General features: G+C 28.3%; 1 protein-coding gene across 1 annotated transcript in view; it reads right to left on the reverse strand.

Annotated features, from left to right (window-relative positions):
* Nucleotides 1–15620, reverse strand: part of LOC119606480 (putative uncharacterized protein DDB_G0282133) — a 197242-nt gene that overhangs the window by 31836 nt on the left and 149786 nt on the right. The window contains exon 12 of the mRNA XM_037960010.1: nt 14627–15061. Within this exon, the coding sequence (XP_037815938.1) occupies nt 14627–15061 (435 nt within the window). The remainder of the gene's footprint in view (nt 1–14626; nt 15062–15620) is intronic.

A 15620-nucleotide genomic window follows, 5' to 3' on the forward strand; every position in this document is an offset into this window, starting at 1 on the left:
GATAAATAGCGGCACAACTAAGTTTTATATAAGCCTTGATGACCTTGCCAAATTTCATAGAGATCGGGCCTCATTTGACCCTAGCTCCCATACAAAGTCCCCTTCAGAAAATTAATTGAATGTCCAAAATTAACTTATAAACACAAATATAGCGATGAAATTAAGCACAATAAAATATTATGTAAAAATATATATATATATATATATATATATTCACAAAATTTTATCAGGCTTGGTCCATATTTGCCCCTATATATATATATATATATATATATATATATATATATATATATATATATATATATATATATATATATATATATATATATATATATTCACAAAATTTTATCAGGCTTGGTCCATATTTGCCCCTAGCCCCCATATAAAGCTTCTTTCAGAAAATTAGTTTTTCATCCATAAATTGCTTAAATGTATCGGAACAAGGTAATAAAAGATAAATGCTTTATTATGAAAAATAAATCACATTTAATATTCATAACTGATGTAGGGTATCATATGGTCGGTCACGCCCGACTATACTTTCTTACTTGTTTTATATAGGAAATTTATACATCCATATAAACATTTATGGAAATGAATGGACGAACCTTAAATAATGGTCATGATACTAGGGATGCCAATCGGGACTGGCTTTTACAAATCCCGGGATTCGGGATTTTGAAAATTGCAATCCCGGGATCCTGGGATGTTTCGGGATCCCGGAATTTATCGGGATTTTACGGGATTTCGGGATTACATGAATTTAATTATTTTATATATGAAAATCTTCAAATCATCATGTGTTTAAGTGTTTAGTTTATTGAAATTGTAAGATGTATTTAAATTAACAAAATCTAATTAATTATACTTTTTAAATAAAAACTTTGAGAATTTCCTAATTTCTGAAACTTTTTAACTCCATAATTCCTAAATAAAAATAAATAACAAACATAGAGAATGAGAGAAAGCGATAACAAGCAAAAATAAACAGCTCTATATAAAATACATAATTAAAAAATAATAATAAACAGTGTAAAAAATAGAAAAAAGACTATTAAAACACTTAAAAACATTAATCCTATTAGTGAACATAAAGTTTTTCTAAAATACAAATTTATTGAGAAATAATCTTAAAAATAACCCAAAATGACTGACTGCAGTGCGTGCAAGTCAGTAATTAGGGGAGAGACGGGAATAAGATACAATGGTGTTTGCGATAAAATATATCATTGTAAAAAAAAAAATGCTCTGGTGTAGACCAATATTCGATCGGAGTTCTAGAATCAAGTAAGTTTGTTAGATTTATTTGCGAGGATTGTATGCATTATATAAGAATAAACAAAACCTAAAGGAATATAAAAGGGAATTTGAATCATCATTAAAGAGCAACGAAAATAAAATAAAGCAATTATTACTGGCAATTGAAAAAAGATATGAAGAAAGACTTAAAATTATTGATAACACTCAAAAAGCTTGTGAAAAAAATGTACAAGAAATTAAAAAACTTTATGGAGCAATAAAAGACAATGAAAACAATAATAAAGAAATATGTAATAGCATAGAACAAACAAATACAAAGATGTGCAATGAAATAAAAAAAGTAATAAAACAAGCAAACGAAAAACAAAGCAAAATGTCATATGCAGAGACAATAAAAAAAGCAGTGATGCCAGATCAAAATAAACAAGTGCCTCTAATTGTTAAACCTAAAGAAAGACAGGATGTTGAAAAAACAAAAGAAGAATTAAATAAAAATGTTGTTCCAATGAATTTAAAAATAACAAAAATAGAAAACAGAAAAAATGGGACAGTAATAATACAAAGCGAAAGTAATGAAGAAAGAGAAAAAATAAAAATGCAATTCAAACTAAACTAAATGAAAATTATGACATTAAGGCGCCCAGTCCAAGAAATTTAATAATTAAAATAACGGACATAAGTTTTGACTATACGGATGATGAAATAATAGAAAAAATTAAGAAACAAAATCCTATAATAAATAGTGAATTAAAATTAATAAAGAAATACGAATATAAAATTAATGATAAAAGAAAAATTTATACGATAAAAGTAATCGTGGACAATGATACGTATTATAAACTAATATCGCAGCAGAAAATAAATATAGGTTGGGAAAGATGTAGAGTATTCGATTGAACAGATATAATACAATGCATGAAATGTAGAGGATATAATCATAAAGCCAGAGAATGTAAAAATCAAGAATGTTGCTTAAAATGCCATGGTTGCCATAAAACAAAAGAATGTGACAAAGAACAAATAAATAAATGTATTAATTGTATTAGAATGAATAACAGATTAAATATCGGATTAGATGACAATCATCAAACGAATAATAAAGAGTGTCCGGTATACCAAAACAAATTGAAAATAAAGAAAAAAACCTAGGCCTATATTAGTAACAATTAAAGTATATTCGTAGTGCATACACAAATGTGCAAGGACTAATAAATAATTTTAATTTAATTGAAATAATGGCTGAAAGTGGAAATTTGACTTCATAATTTTATCTGAAATACATTTTACTAGCGAACATGAAAGTAGTGAAATTATATTACCCAAATACGAACATTTAATATCATTGTCTAACTCTAGAAGAACTGGAGGTGTAATAATTTATTTTAAAAAAGAATGGAGAATAAATAAAATAATGGAAAAAAACGAAGACTCTAAATATTGGATACAATACAAACATTGTTATTGGTGCGGCATATATATAGTTATGGAACATAACTAGTATTTATTGAAAATTTTATGTAAATTCAGAACAAGCTAATTTACCTTTACCGGTATTACTCAGATTTGTAGAAAGTTTGAAATGCAAAATCTTCTTGTATTAAAAAATAAAGTTTGTATTCGACTGTGCCAAAATTAGTTACCCACCATCAAAATATTGTAATGTATTGATACTAATTTTTTCGGAGGATTTCCTATTAGGTCTTCTTGTCTTTTAACTCGTGTTTCCAACTTACCGACACAGAATGTGTATACTTTTTGAGTCTATTACCAACGAAATGAATAAATCAAATTATATGTGCATGGAATCATTCCACTTTAAAAAATAAAACGTTAAAATATGTATGTGTTTTGCACAAATCAGAAATAAAATTAAATCGTAATTTGCAATTTATGAAAATTATATCTCAAAACAGAAAATAAAAACTTTTTTTGAAGCAAATCCCGGGATTTATTTTGAAAAATCCCGGGTTTCGAGATATCCTAATCCCGAAAATCGGGATTAGGATTGGCATCCCTACCTGATACCTTTCATACAAAGTGAAAAATGTGTATAATGATAGTGTTTTCTCCCATGAAATGTAAATATGAAAGGTAAAGAGATTTTTATTTATATTGCTATTAGGGTAGCAAAGCACACTGGGTATAGCTAGTGTTATTATATATCACATTGAATTACAGGAGTCTGCAAAATATTCGCAAATTTTAACTTTTAACAGAGAGGCTGAAATAATCTCAGTTATTTTTAAGATTTAAACTTTATTATTTTTAATATGAAAATATCCCATACATATAATAGAACTTAACCCCAAATAACACCGATGTATTTGTGTATATTGTTTTAAATTATTTTTTCTCACAGAGACGGGAAAATATTTTTGAACAAATACGAATATTTTTGAAAAATTAAAAAAAAATTTAAATATTAAATTGAACACAGCCGAATATAGCACTCTTACTTATTTTTATGTTATAATTTAATTATAAGAGTACTTAAAATTAATGTAGACGGTAAGTAGTAGTCATTGAAAAGTAAGTGGTTATGTAAGTATAAGCCATTACACAGTTTATGCTGGGTATATAACAAAATATGAAACAATAAATCGATCCATTTTAAACCTTTTATAGGTTCTAACCTAATCCGGTCCCTACATGCCAAATTTCATGTTTCTAGGTTCAATATTATAGAAAATTCAAGAAATACCTTTTGTAGAACGAAAATGTACCAAAAAGTTAATTTTTATAAGTTCTCACATAATACTTAATTTTATGTTTCTAAGTTCAATACTATAGAAATTTCAAAAAGTACCTTTTGTAGAACGAAAAAGTACCAAACAGTCCCCTTTTATGTGTTGTCACTTAAACCTGGCCCTACATTATAAATTTCATGTTTCTAGGTTCAATATTATAGAAAATTCAAAACCCTTAATCCAGGGTCTACATACTTAATTTCATATTTCTAGCCAATAACAACACACTGCTTCATTCGTAATTAGGTTTGCCATCCTGGCTGGACTTTTTTTGATGCTTGTCCAGTTTCAAGCTAAAATTTAATTTGTCCAGATAAATAGATTTTTTTAGTACACTGCAATAGCTTGGGCATTAATTTTTACGTTATCTTTGTCAAATCATGATAGCAAACACTGTTTGTGCATTTGTTAACAACAAATTTATGATTTCCCTCTTCCCATTTAATATCATTGTCTAACTCTAGAAGAACTGGAGGTGTAATAATTTATTTTAAAAAAGAATGGAGAATAAATAAAATAATGGAAAAAAACGAAGACTCTAAATATTGGATACAATACAAACATTGTTATTGGTGCGGCGTATATATAGTTATGGAACATAACTAGTATTTATGGAAAATTTTATGTAAATTCAGAACAAGCTAATTTACCTTTACCGGTATTACTCAGATTTGTAGAAAGTTTGAAATGCAAAATCTTCTTGTATTAAAAAATAAAGTTTGTATTCGACTGTGCCAAAATTAGTTACCCACCATCAAAATATTGTAATGTATTGATACTAATTTTTTCGGAGGATTTCCTATTAGGTCTTCTTGTCTTTTAACTCGTGTTTCCAACTTACCTACACAGAATGTGTATACTTTTTGAGTCTATTACCAACGAAATGAATAAATCAAATTATATGTGCATGGAATCATTCCACTTTAAAAAATAAAACGTTAAAATATGTATGTGTTTTGCACAAATCAGAAATAAAATTAAATCGTAATTTGCAATTTATGAAAATCATATCTCAAAACAGAAAATAAAAACTTTTTTTGAAGCAAATCCCGGGATTTATTTTGAAAAATCCCGGGTTTCGGGATATCCTAATCCCGAAAATCGGGATTAGGATTGTCATCCCTACATGATACCTTTCATACAAAGTGAAAAATGTGTATAATGATAGTGTTTTCTCCCATGAAATGTAAATATGAAAGGTAAAGAGATTTTTATTTATATTGCTATTAGGGTAGCAAAGCGTATATATAGTTATGGAACATAACTAGTATTTATGGAAAATTTTATGTAAATTCAGAACAAGCTAATTTACCTTTACCGGTATTACTCAGATTTGTAGAAAGTTTGAAATGCAAAATCTTCTTGTATTAAAAAATAAAGTTTGTATTCGACTGTGCCAAAATTAGTTACCCACCATCAAAATATTGTAATGTATTGATACTAATTTTTTCGGAGGATTTCCTATTAGGTCTTCTTGTCTTTTAACTCGTGTTTCCAACTTACCTACACAGAATGTGTATACTTTTTGAGTCTATTACCAACGAAATGAATAAATCAAATTATATGTGCATGGAATCATTCCACTTTAAAAAATAAAACGTTAAAATATGTATGTGTTTTGCACAAATCAGAAATAAAATTAAATCGTAATTTGCAATTTATGAAAATCATATCTCAAAACAGAAAATAAAAACTTTTTTTGAAGCAAATCCCGGGATTTATTTTGTTATAATTTAATTATAATAATTTAATTATAACATAAAAATAAGTAAGAGTGCTATATTCGGCTGTGTTCAATTTAATATTTAAATTTTTTTCAAAAATATTTTCCCGTCTCTGTGAGAAAAAATAATTTAAAACAATATACACAAATACATCGGTGTTATTTGGGGTTAAGTTCTATTATATGTATGGGATATTTTCATATTAAAAATAATAAAGTTTAAATCTTAAAAATAACTGAGATTATTTCAGCCTCTCTGTTAAAAGTTAAAATTTGCGAATATTTTGCAGACTCCTGTAATTCAATGTGATATATAATAACACTAGCTATACCCAGTGTGCTTTGCTACCCTAATAGCAATATAAATAAAAATCTCTTTACCTTTCATATTTACATTTCATGGGAGAAAACACTATCATTATACACATTTTTCACTTTGTATGAAAGGTATCATGTAGGGATGCCAATCCTAATCCCGATTTTCGGGATTAGGATATCCCGAAACCCGGGATTTTTCAAAATAAATCCCGGGATTTGCTTCAAAAAAAGTTTTTATTTTCTGTTTTGAGATATAATTTTCATAAATTGCAAATTACGATTTAATTTTATTTCTGATTTGTGCAAAACACATACATATTTTAACGTTTTATTTTTTAAAGTGGAATGATTCCATGCACATATAATTTGATTTATTCATTTCGTTGGTAATAGACTCAAAAAGTATACACATTCTGTGTAGGTAAGTTGGAAACACGAGTTAAAAGACAAGAAGACCTAATAGGAAATCCTCCGAAAAAATTAGTATCAATACATTACAATATTTTGATGGTGGGTAACTAATTTTGGCACAGTCGAATACAAACTTTATTTTTTAATACAAGAAGATTTTGCATTTCAAACTTTCTACAAATCTGAGTAATACCGGTAAAGGTAAATTAGCTTGTTCTGAATTTACATAAAATTTTCCATAAATACTAGTTATGTTCCATAACTATATATACGCCGCACCAATAACAATGTTTGTATTGTATCCAATATTTAGAGTCTTCGTTTTTTTCCATTATTTTATTTATTCTCCATTCTTTTTTAAAATAAATTATTACACCTCCAGTTCTTCTAGAGTTAGACAATGATATTAAATGGGAAGAGGGAAATCATAAATTTGTTGTTAACAAATGCACAAACAGTGTTTGCTATCATGATTTGACAAAGATAACGTAAAAATTAATGTTCAAGCTATTGCAGTGTACTAAAAAAATCTATTTATCTGGACAAATTAAATTTTAGCTTGAAACTGGACAAGCATCAAAAAAAGTCCAGCCAGGATGGCAAACCTAATTACGAATGAAGCAGTGTGTTGTTATTGGCTAGAAATATGAAATTAAGTATGTAGACCCTGGATTAAGGGTTTTGAATTTTCTATAATATTGAACCTAGAAACATGAAATTTATAATGTAGGGCCAGGTTTAAGTGACAACACATAAAAGGGGACTGTTTGGTACTTTTTCGTTCTACAAAAGGTACTTTTTGAAATTTCTATAGTATTGAACTTAGAAACATAAAATTAAGTATTATGTGAGAACCTATAAAAATTAACTTTTTGGTACATTTTCGTTCTACAAAAGGTATTTCTTGAATTTTCTATAATATTGAACCTAGAAACATGAAATTTGGCATGTAGGGACCGGATTAGGTTAGAACCTATAAAAGGTTTAAAATGGATCGATTTATTGTTTCATATTTTGTTATATACCCAGCATAAACTGTGTAATGGCTTATACTTACATAACCACTTACTTTTCAATGACTACTACTTACCGTCTACATTAATTTTAAGTACTCTTATAATTAAATTATAACATAAAAATAAGCAAGAGTGCTATATTCGGCTGTGTTCAATTTTATATTTAAATTTTTTTTTAATTTTTCAAAAATATTCGTATTTGTTCAAAAATATTTTCCCGTCTCTGTGAGAAAAAATAATTTAAAACAATATACACAAATACATCGGTGTTATTTGGGGTTAAGTTCTATTATATGTATGGGATATTTTCATATTAAAAATAATAAAGTTTAAATCTTAAAAATAACTGAGATTATTTCAGCCTCTCTGTTAAAAGTTAAAATTTGCGAATATTTTGCAGACTCCTGTAATTCAATGTGATATATAATAACACTAGCTATACCCAGTGTGCTTTGCTACCCTAATAGCAATATAAATAAAAATCTCTTTACCTTTCATATTTACATTTCATGGGAGAAAACACTATCATTATACACATTTTTCACTTTGTATGAAAGGTATCATGTAGGGATGACAATCCTAATCCCGATTTTCGGGATTAGGATATCCCGAAACCCGGGATTTTTCAAAATAAATCCCGGGATTTGCTTCAAAAAAAGTTTTTATTTTCTGTTTTGAGATATAATTTTCATAAATTGCAAATTACGATTTAATTTTATTTCTGATTTGTGCAAAACACATACATATTTTAACGTTTTATTTTTTAAAGTGGAATGATTCCATGCACATATAATTTGATTTATTCATTTCGTTGGTAATAGACTCAAAAAGTATACACATTCTGTGTAGGTAAGTTGGAAACACGAGTTAAAAGACAAGAAGACCTAATAGGAAATCCTCCGAAAAAATTAGTATCAATACATTACAATATTTTGATGGTGGGTAACTAATTTTGGCACAGTCGAATACAAACTTTATTTTTTAATACAAGAAGATTTTGCATTTCAAACTTTCTACAAATCTGAGTAATACCGGTAAAGGTAAATTAGCTTGTTCTGAATTTACATAAAATTTTCCATAAATACTAGTTATGTTCCATAACTATATATACGCCGCACCAATAACAATGTTTGTATTGTATCCAATATTTAGAGTCTTCGTTTTTTTCCATTATTTTATTTATTCTCCATTCTTTTTTAAAATAAATTATTACACCTCCAGTTCTTCTAGAGTTAGACAATGATATTAAATGGGAAGAGGGAAATCATAAATTTGTTGTTAACAAATGCACAAACAGTGTTTGCTATCATGATTTGACAAAGATAACGTAAAAATTAATGCCCAAGCTATTGCAGTGTACTAAAAAAATCTATTTATCTGGACAAATTAAATTTTAGCTTGAAACTGGACAAGCATCAAAAAAAGTCCAGCCAGGATGGCAAACCTAATTACGAATGAAGCAGTGTGTTGTTATTGGCTAGAAATATGAAATTAAGTATGTAGACCCTGGATTAAGGGTTTTGAATTTTCTATAATATTGAACCTAGAAACATGAAATTTATAATGTAGGGCCAGGTTTAAGTGACAACACATAAAAGGGGACTGTTTGGTACTTTTTCGTTCTACAAAAGGTACTTTTTGAAATTTCTATAGTATTGAACTTAGAAACATAAAATTAAGTATTATGTGAGAACCTATAAAAATTAACTTTTTGGTACATTTTCGTTCTACAAAAGGTATTTCTTGAATTTTCTATAATATTGAACCTAGAAACATGAAATTTGGCATGTAGGGACCGGATTAGGTTAGAACCTATAAAAGGTTTAAAATGGATCGATTTATTGTTTCATATTTTGTTATATACCCAGCATAAACTGTGTAATGGCTTATACTTACATAACCACTTACTTTTCAATGACTACTACTTACCGTCTACATTAATTTTAAGTACTCTTATAATTAAATTATAACATAAAAATAAGTAAGAGTGCTATATTCGGCTGTGTTCAATTTAATATTTAAATTTTTTTTTAATTTTTCAAAAATATTCGTATTTGTTCAAAAATATTTTCCCGTCTCTGTGAGAAAAAATAATTTAAAACAATATACACAAATACATCGGTGTTATTTGGGGTTAAGTTCTATTATATGTATGGGATATTTTCATATTAAAAATAATAAAGTTTAAATCTTAAAAATAACTGAGATTATTTCAGCCTCTCTGTTAAAAGTTAAAATTTGCGAATATTTTGCAGACTCCTGTAATTCAATGTGATATATAATAACACTAGCTATACCCAGTGTGCTTTGCTACCCTAATAGCAATATAAATAAAAATCTCTTTACCTTTCATATTTACATTTCATGGGAGAAAACACTATCATTATACACATTTTTCACTTTGTATGAAAGGTATCATGTAGGGATGCCAATCCTAATCCCGATTTTCGGGATTAGGATATCCCGAAACCCGGGATTTTTCAAAATAAATCCCGGGATTTGCTTCAAAAAAAGTTTTTATTTTCTGTTTTGAGATATAATTTTCATAAATTGCAAATTACGATTTAATTTTATTTCTGATTTGTGCAAAACACATACATATTTTAACGTTTTATTTTTTAAAGTGGAATGATTCCATGCACATATAATTTGATTTATTCATTTCGTTGGTAATAGACTCAAAAAGTATACACATTCTGTGTCGGTAAGTTGGAAACACGAGTTAAAAGACAAGAAGACCTAATAGGAAATCCTCCGAAAAAATTAGTATCAATACATTACAATATTTTGATGGTGGGTAACTAATTTTGGCACAGTCGAATACAAACTTTATTTTTTAATACAAGAAGATTTTGCATTTCAAACTTTCTACAAATCTGAGTAATACCGGTAAAGGTAAATTAGCTTGTTCTGAATTTACATAAAATTTTCAATAAATACTAGTTATGTTCCATAACTATATATATGCCGCACCAATAACAATGTTTGTATTGTATCCAATATTTAGAGTCTTCGTTTTTTTCCATTATTTTATTTATTCTCCATTCTTTTTTAAAATAAATTATTACACCTCCAGTTCTTCTAGAGTTAGACAATGATATTAAATGTTCGTATTTGGGTAATATAATTTCACTACTTTCATGTTCGCTAGTAAAATGTATTTCAGATAAAATTATGAAGTCAAATTTCCACTTTCAGCCATTATTTCAATTAAATTAAAATTATTTATTAGTCCTTGCACATTTGTGTATGCACTACGAATATACTTTAATTGTTACTAATATAGGCCTAGGTTTTTTTCTTTATTTTCAATTTGTTTTGGTATACCGGACACTCTTTATTATTCGTTTGATGATTGTCATCTAATCCGATATTTAATCTGTTATTCATTCTAATACAATTAATACATTTATTTATTTGTTCTTTGTCACATTCTTTTGTTTTATGGCAACCATGGCATTTTAAGCAACATTCTTGATTTTTACATTCTCTGGCTTTATGATTATATCCTCTACATTTCATGCATTGTATTATATCTGTTCAATCGAATACTCTACATCTTTCCCAACCTATATTTATTTTCTGCTGCGATATTAGTTTATAATACGTATCATTGTCCACGATTACTTTTATCGTATAAATTTTTCTTTTATCATTAATTTTATATTCGTATTTCTTTATTAATTTTAATTCACTATTTATTATAGGATTTTGTTTCTTAATTTTTTCTATTATTTCATCATCCGTATAGTCAAAACTTATGTCCGTTATTTTAATTATTAAATTTCTTGGACTGGGCGCCTTAATGTCATAATTTTCATTTAGTTTAGTTTGAATTGCATTTTTATTTTTTCTCTTTCTTCATTACTTTCGCTTTGTATTATTACTGTCCCATTTTTTCTGTTTTCTATTTTTGTTATTTTTAAATTCATTGGAACAACATTTTTATTTAATTCTTCTTTTGTTTTTTCAACATCCTGTCTTTCTTTAGGTTTAACAATTAGAGGCACTTGTTTATTTTGATCTGGCATCACTGCTTTTTTTATTGTCTCTGCATATGACATTTTGCTTTGTTTTTCGTTTGCTTGTTTTATTACTTTTTTTATTTCATTGCACATCTTTGTATTTGTTTGTTCTATGCTATTACATATTTCTTTATTATTGTTTTCATTGTCTTTTATTGCTCCATAAAGTTTTTTAATTTCTTGTACATTTTTTTCACAAGCTTTTTGAGTGTTATCAATAATTTTAAGTCTTTCTTCATATCTTTTTTCAATTGCCAGTAATAATTGCTTTATTTTATTTTCGTTGCTCTTTAATGATGATTCAAATTCCCTTTTATATTCCTTTAGGTTTTGTTTATTCTTATATAATGCATACAATCCTCGCAAATAAATCTAACAAACTTACTTGATTCTAGAACTCCGATCGAATATTGGTCTACACCAGAGCATTTTTTTTTTTACAATGATATATTTTATCGCAAACACCATTGTATCTTATTCCCGTCTCTCCCCTAATTACTGACTTGCACGCACTGCAGTCAGTCATTTTGGGTTATTTTTAAGATTATTTCTCAATAAATTTGTATTTTAGAAAAACTTTATGTTCACTAATAGGATTAATGTTTTTAAGTGTTTTAATAGTCTTTTTTCTATTTTTTACACTGTTTATTATTATTTTTTAATTATGTATTTTATATAGAGCTGTTTATTTTTGCTTGTTATCGCTTTCTCTCATTCTCTATGTTTGTTATTTATTTTTATTTAGGAATTATGGAGTTAAAAAGTTTCAGAAATTAGGAAATTCTCAAAGTTTTTATTTAAAAAGTATAATTAATTAGATTTTGTTAATTTAAATACATCTTACAATTTCAATAAACTAAACACTTAAACACATGATGATTTGAAGATTTTCATATATAAAATAATTAAATTCATGTAATCCCGTAAAATCCCGAAAAATTCCGGGATCCCGAAATATCCGAAATATTTTAATTATAAGAGTACTTAAAATTAATGTAGACGGTAAGTAGTAGTCATTGAAAAGTAAGTGGTTATGTAAGTATAAGCCATTACACAGTTTATGCTGGGTATATAACAAAATATGAAACAATAAATCGATCCATTTTAAACCTTTTATAGGTTCTAACCTAATCCGGTCCCTACATGCCAAATTTCATGTTTCTAGGTTCAATATTATAGAAAATTCAAGAAATACCTTTTGTAGAACGAAAATGTACCAAAAAGTTAATTTTTATAGGTTCTCACATAATACTTAATTTTATGTTTCTAAGTTCAATACATACTATAGAAATTTCAAAAAGTACCTTTTGTAGAACGAAAAAGTACCAAACAGTCCCCTTTTATGTGTTGTCACTTAAACCTGGCCCTACATTATAAATTTCATGTTTCTAGGTTCAATATTATAGAAAATTCAAAACCCTTAATCCAGGGTCTACATACTTAATTTCATATTTCTAGCCAATAACAACACACTGCTTCATTCGTAATTAGGTTTGCCATCCTGGCTGGACTTTCTTTGATGCTTGTCCAGTTTCAAGCTAAAATTTAATTTGTCCAGATAAATAGATTTTTTTAGTACACTGCAATAGCTTGGGCATTAATTTTTATGTTATCATCATGATAGCAAACACTGTTTGTGCATTTGTTAACAACAAATTTATGATTTCCCTCTTCTGTATCAACACTTGAACAGCTGATGTCGTAATAAATATTTTTGAGAGCGGTAATCAATTTCTTTACGTGCAGCTTACGTACTTTTGATTTTTTAAATTTAAAACTTCAAAAAGGGTGCTTTTTCACATCTTTTGCTCTTAAAAACTAAGTTAACGAAGTGATCGGGGAAAACTAAAAATATATTCGTACTCTATGGACTACATATAACAAAACGGAATTGGTATATGAGAACCCCTGCATTTTTTTGGTGTATCACTGTGAAATTATTTACACAAAACCAAAATTAACATTTTCTCAGCATTTTTTATGTCCAGCTTTTTTGTTTTGTCCAGCTTTTTAAAACCCAATGTCCAGCTTTTTGCGAATCGGAATCTGGCAACCCTATTCGTAATTGTTGTTCTTGCTTTGCTAACGTATTATTATGTGTGTTGTTGTAGTTTGTTTATTATTCTGTCCGCATGCACGAATAATCTCAATTTTTTATAAAATTTTCAGAGATTGTCTCGGATTTTTTATCATATCTCCGTTATTTATGAACCGATTTTTCAGATTTTAAATATCGATCTTCCCGAAAGCATGTCTTACAGAATTGTTGAAGATTTGGATCCCGAAGATATGTGGGCTCTTCAGAAAATTGATTTCAACAAACATACAGACGGACATAGCTTAATCGACTCCGCTATCTATAAGAACTAGGAATATATATTACTTTATAGGGTCGGAAAATTATATTATAGAAATTACAAACGGAATGACAAACTTATGTATATTAAACAAATTTCTACCTTCTTATGGGGAAATTTGTTGTTGCTGCTGTTTCAACGATGTTGAAACAACAAAACCAAAGTTATTTATTGAACCAAATAAATAACGTTGGAGAACAAAATGCAGAATGCACTTAATTGATTTTCGAGGTAAGTAGAAAATAAAACACTTGAGTTTTCGGGAAACTTTATAAATATTTATTTTCACTATAGGATGGGATGTTGTGGCTGTCAGTGTCCGCTGCTTACGCTGCTGGTTATTCACAAACTTTAATGGCGCTTAGGTCGTTTGACAGGACGTCAGATTGACACATGTCAATCTTCTTAGGCGTCATTCACAGTGATGTGAATGACCACAGACGTAGCGAGCGAGAGGGGTCACATTTATAAGAGGGGCTCAATGTCCAAGTCGAGACAGTCGTCGTCCTCTTCTGTTCCAGAGGAATTGTTGCGAGCCTCAACATATATATACCCTTCTCACGAAGGTGAAGAGTATTAAAAGATACTTCTTGGATCAGAACCAGAGCTGTCAATCGCCATATATAAATAGAGAAAACTGACTTAACCTTGCACAAACTGCTTGGCTTCTTGGCTCTGGGCTGATATCGCTTATACCAAATGTCATACACTCATTTGATCATATTATACTTTTCTAAGGAAACTATTAATGCCTTTATTATCATCTTACCTTTCTGATTACCACCACTTGGTATTTGATTAGAATTAACTTGACGAATCTGTGCTTCATTAATGTGTTGCTGAAAGTTTCCTAAATGTGTACCCCATGCATTACTTGGAATTTGTAATTGTTGTTGGTGCTGAATATGTTGTCCAGTTGGAGCCGTATAGTTATTCGTTAAATTCATAAATGGCAAAACTTTACTATTTTGTATTCTTGGAGCGACCGCATATCCGTTAAAATTGTTGACATGGTTAAACCCAGGTGGAGGCATGCGTGCTCGTTGCATATACTCCATCATTTGTTGTTGATGTGGTTGATGTATATTATTTGTTTGTTTATGATTCATTAAATTCGATGAAGCTGTCCCAACATTTTGTTGTTCCTCTTCATTTTCAATTAATTCTGCTAATGCTTTCTGAGTTTCTATAAATGGATCAAAACCTAAAATAAAAATAAAGTGATTAATGAATTAACCGACTGTTGGGGAAATATGGCGAAATTATTTTTTAATTTATCTTAAAATACTACAGACTTTGAAACTATGAAGTGAATTAAATATAAAAGCTTATGAATTAACCCTTTTGTGGTCAACATAAAGTTTGTATTTTTAGACATATTAGATTGAAAATCGACCGTAAAAAAGGATTTAATAAATATGTATATCTTTCCGGAATGCTTATTCTGTGCACATTACGGTGCAAAATTTATTACTAAATGGCAAAATTTGAACAAAACAGAAAAAAATTTATATTTTCTCCTTATAAATGCATTTGGAAACTTCAGAGCCGTTGCGGCACCTGTTAACCTATCAGCCTAATTTTTTGCATGTTATGCATATTAGTGTGGCCCCATTTGTTTAGAGAAAAAATATGGTACTGATGTTCCCGCCGAGAATTAAAGCTTCGTTGATTCTAAGATACCATTTCTCAAAACTTTTGTCCTGGTTCAATATTTGGTGAGCTGGATCAAAGGATAAAAAGGTCCTTTTTACGGTTTTTCC

This window comes from Lucilia sericata, unplaced genomic scaffold, assembly GCF_015586225.1.
Source record: "Lucilia sericata isolate MDLA Ls3-8-SP2 unplaced genomic scaffold, ASM1558622v1 Contig000590F_arrow, whole genome shotgun sequence".
In the NCBI taxonomy this organism is placed as follows: domain Eukaryota; kingdom Metazoa; phylum Arthropoda; class Insecta; order Diptera; family Calliphoridae; genus Lucilia; species Lucilia sericata.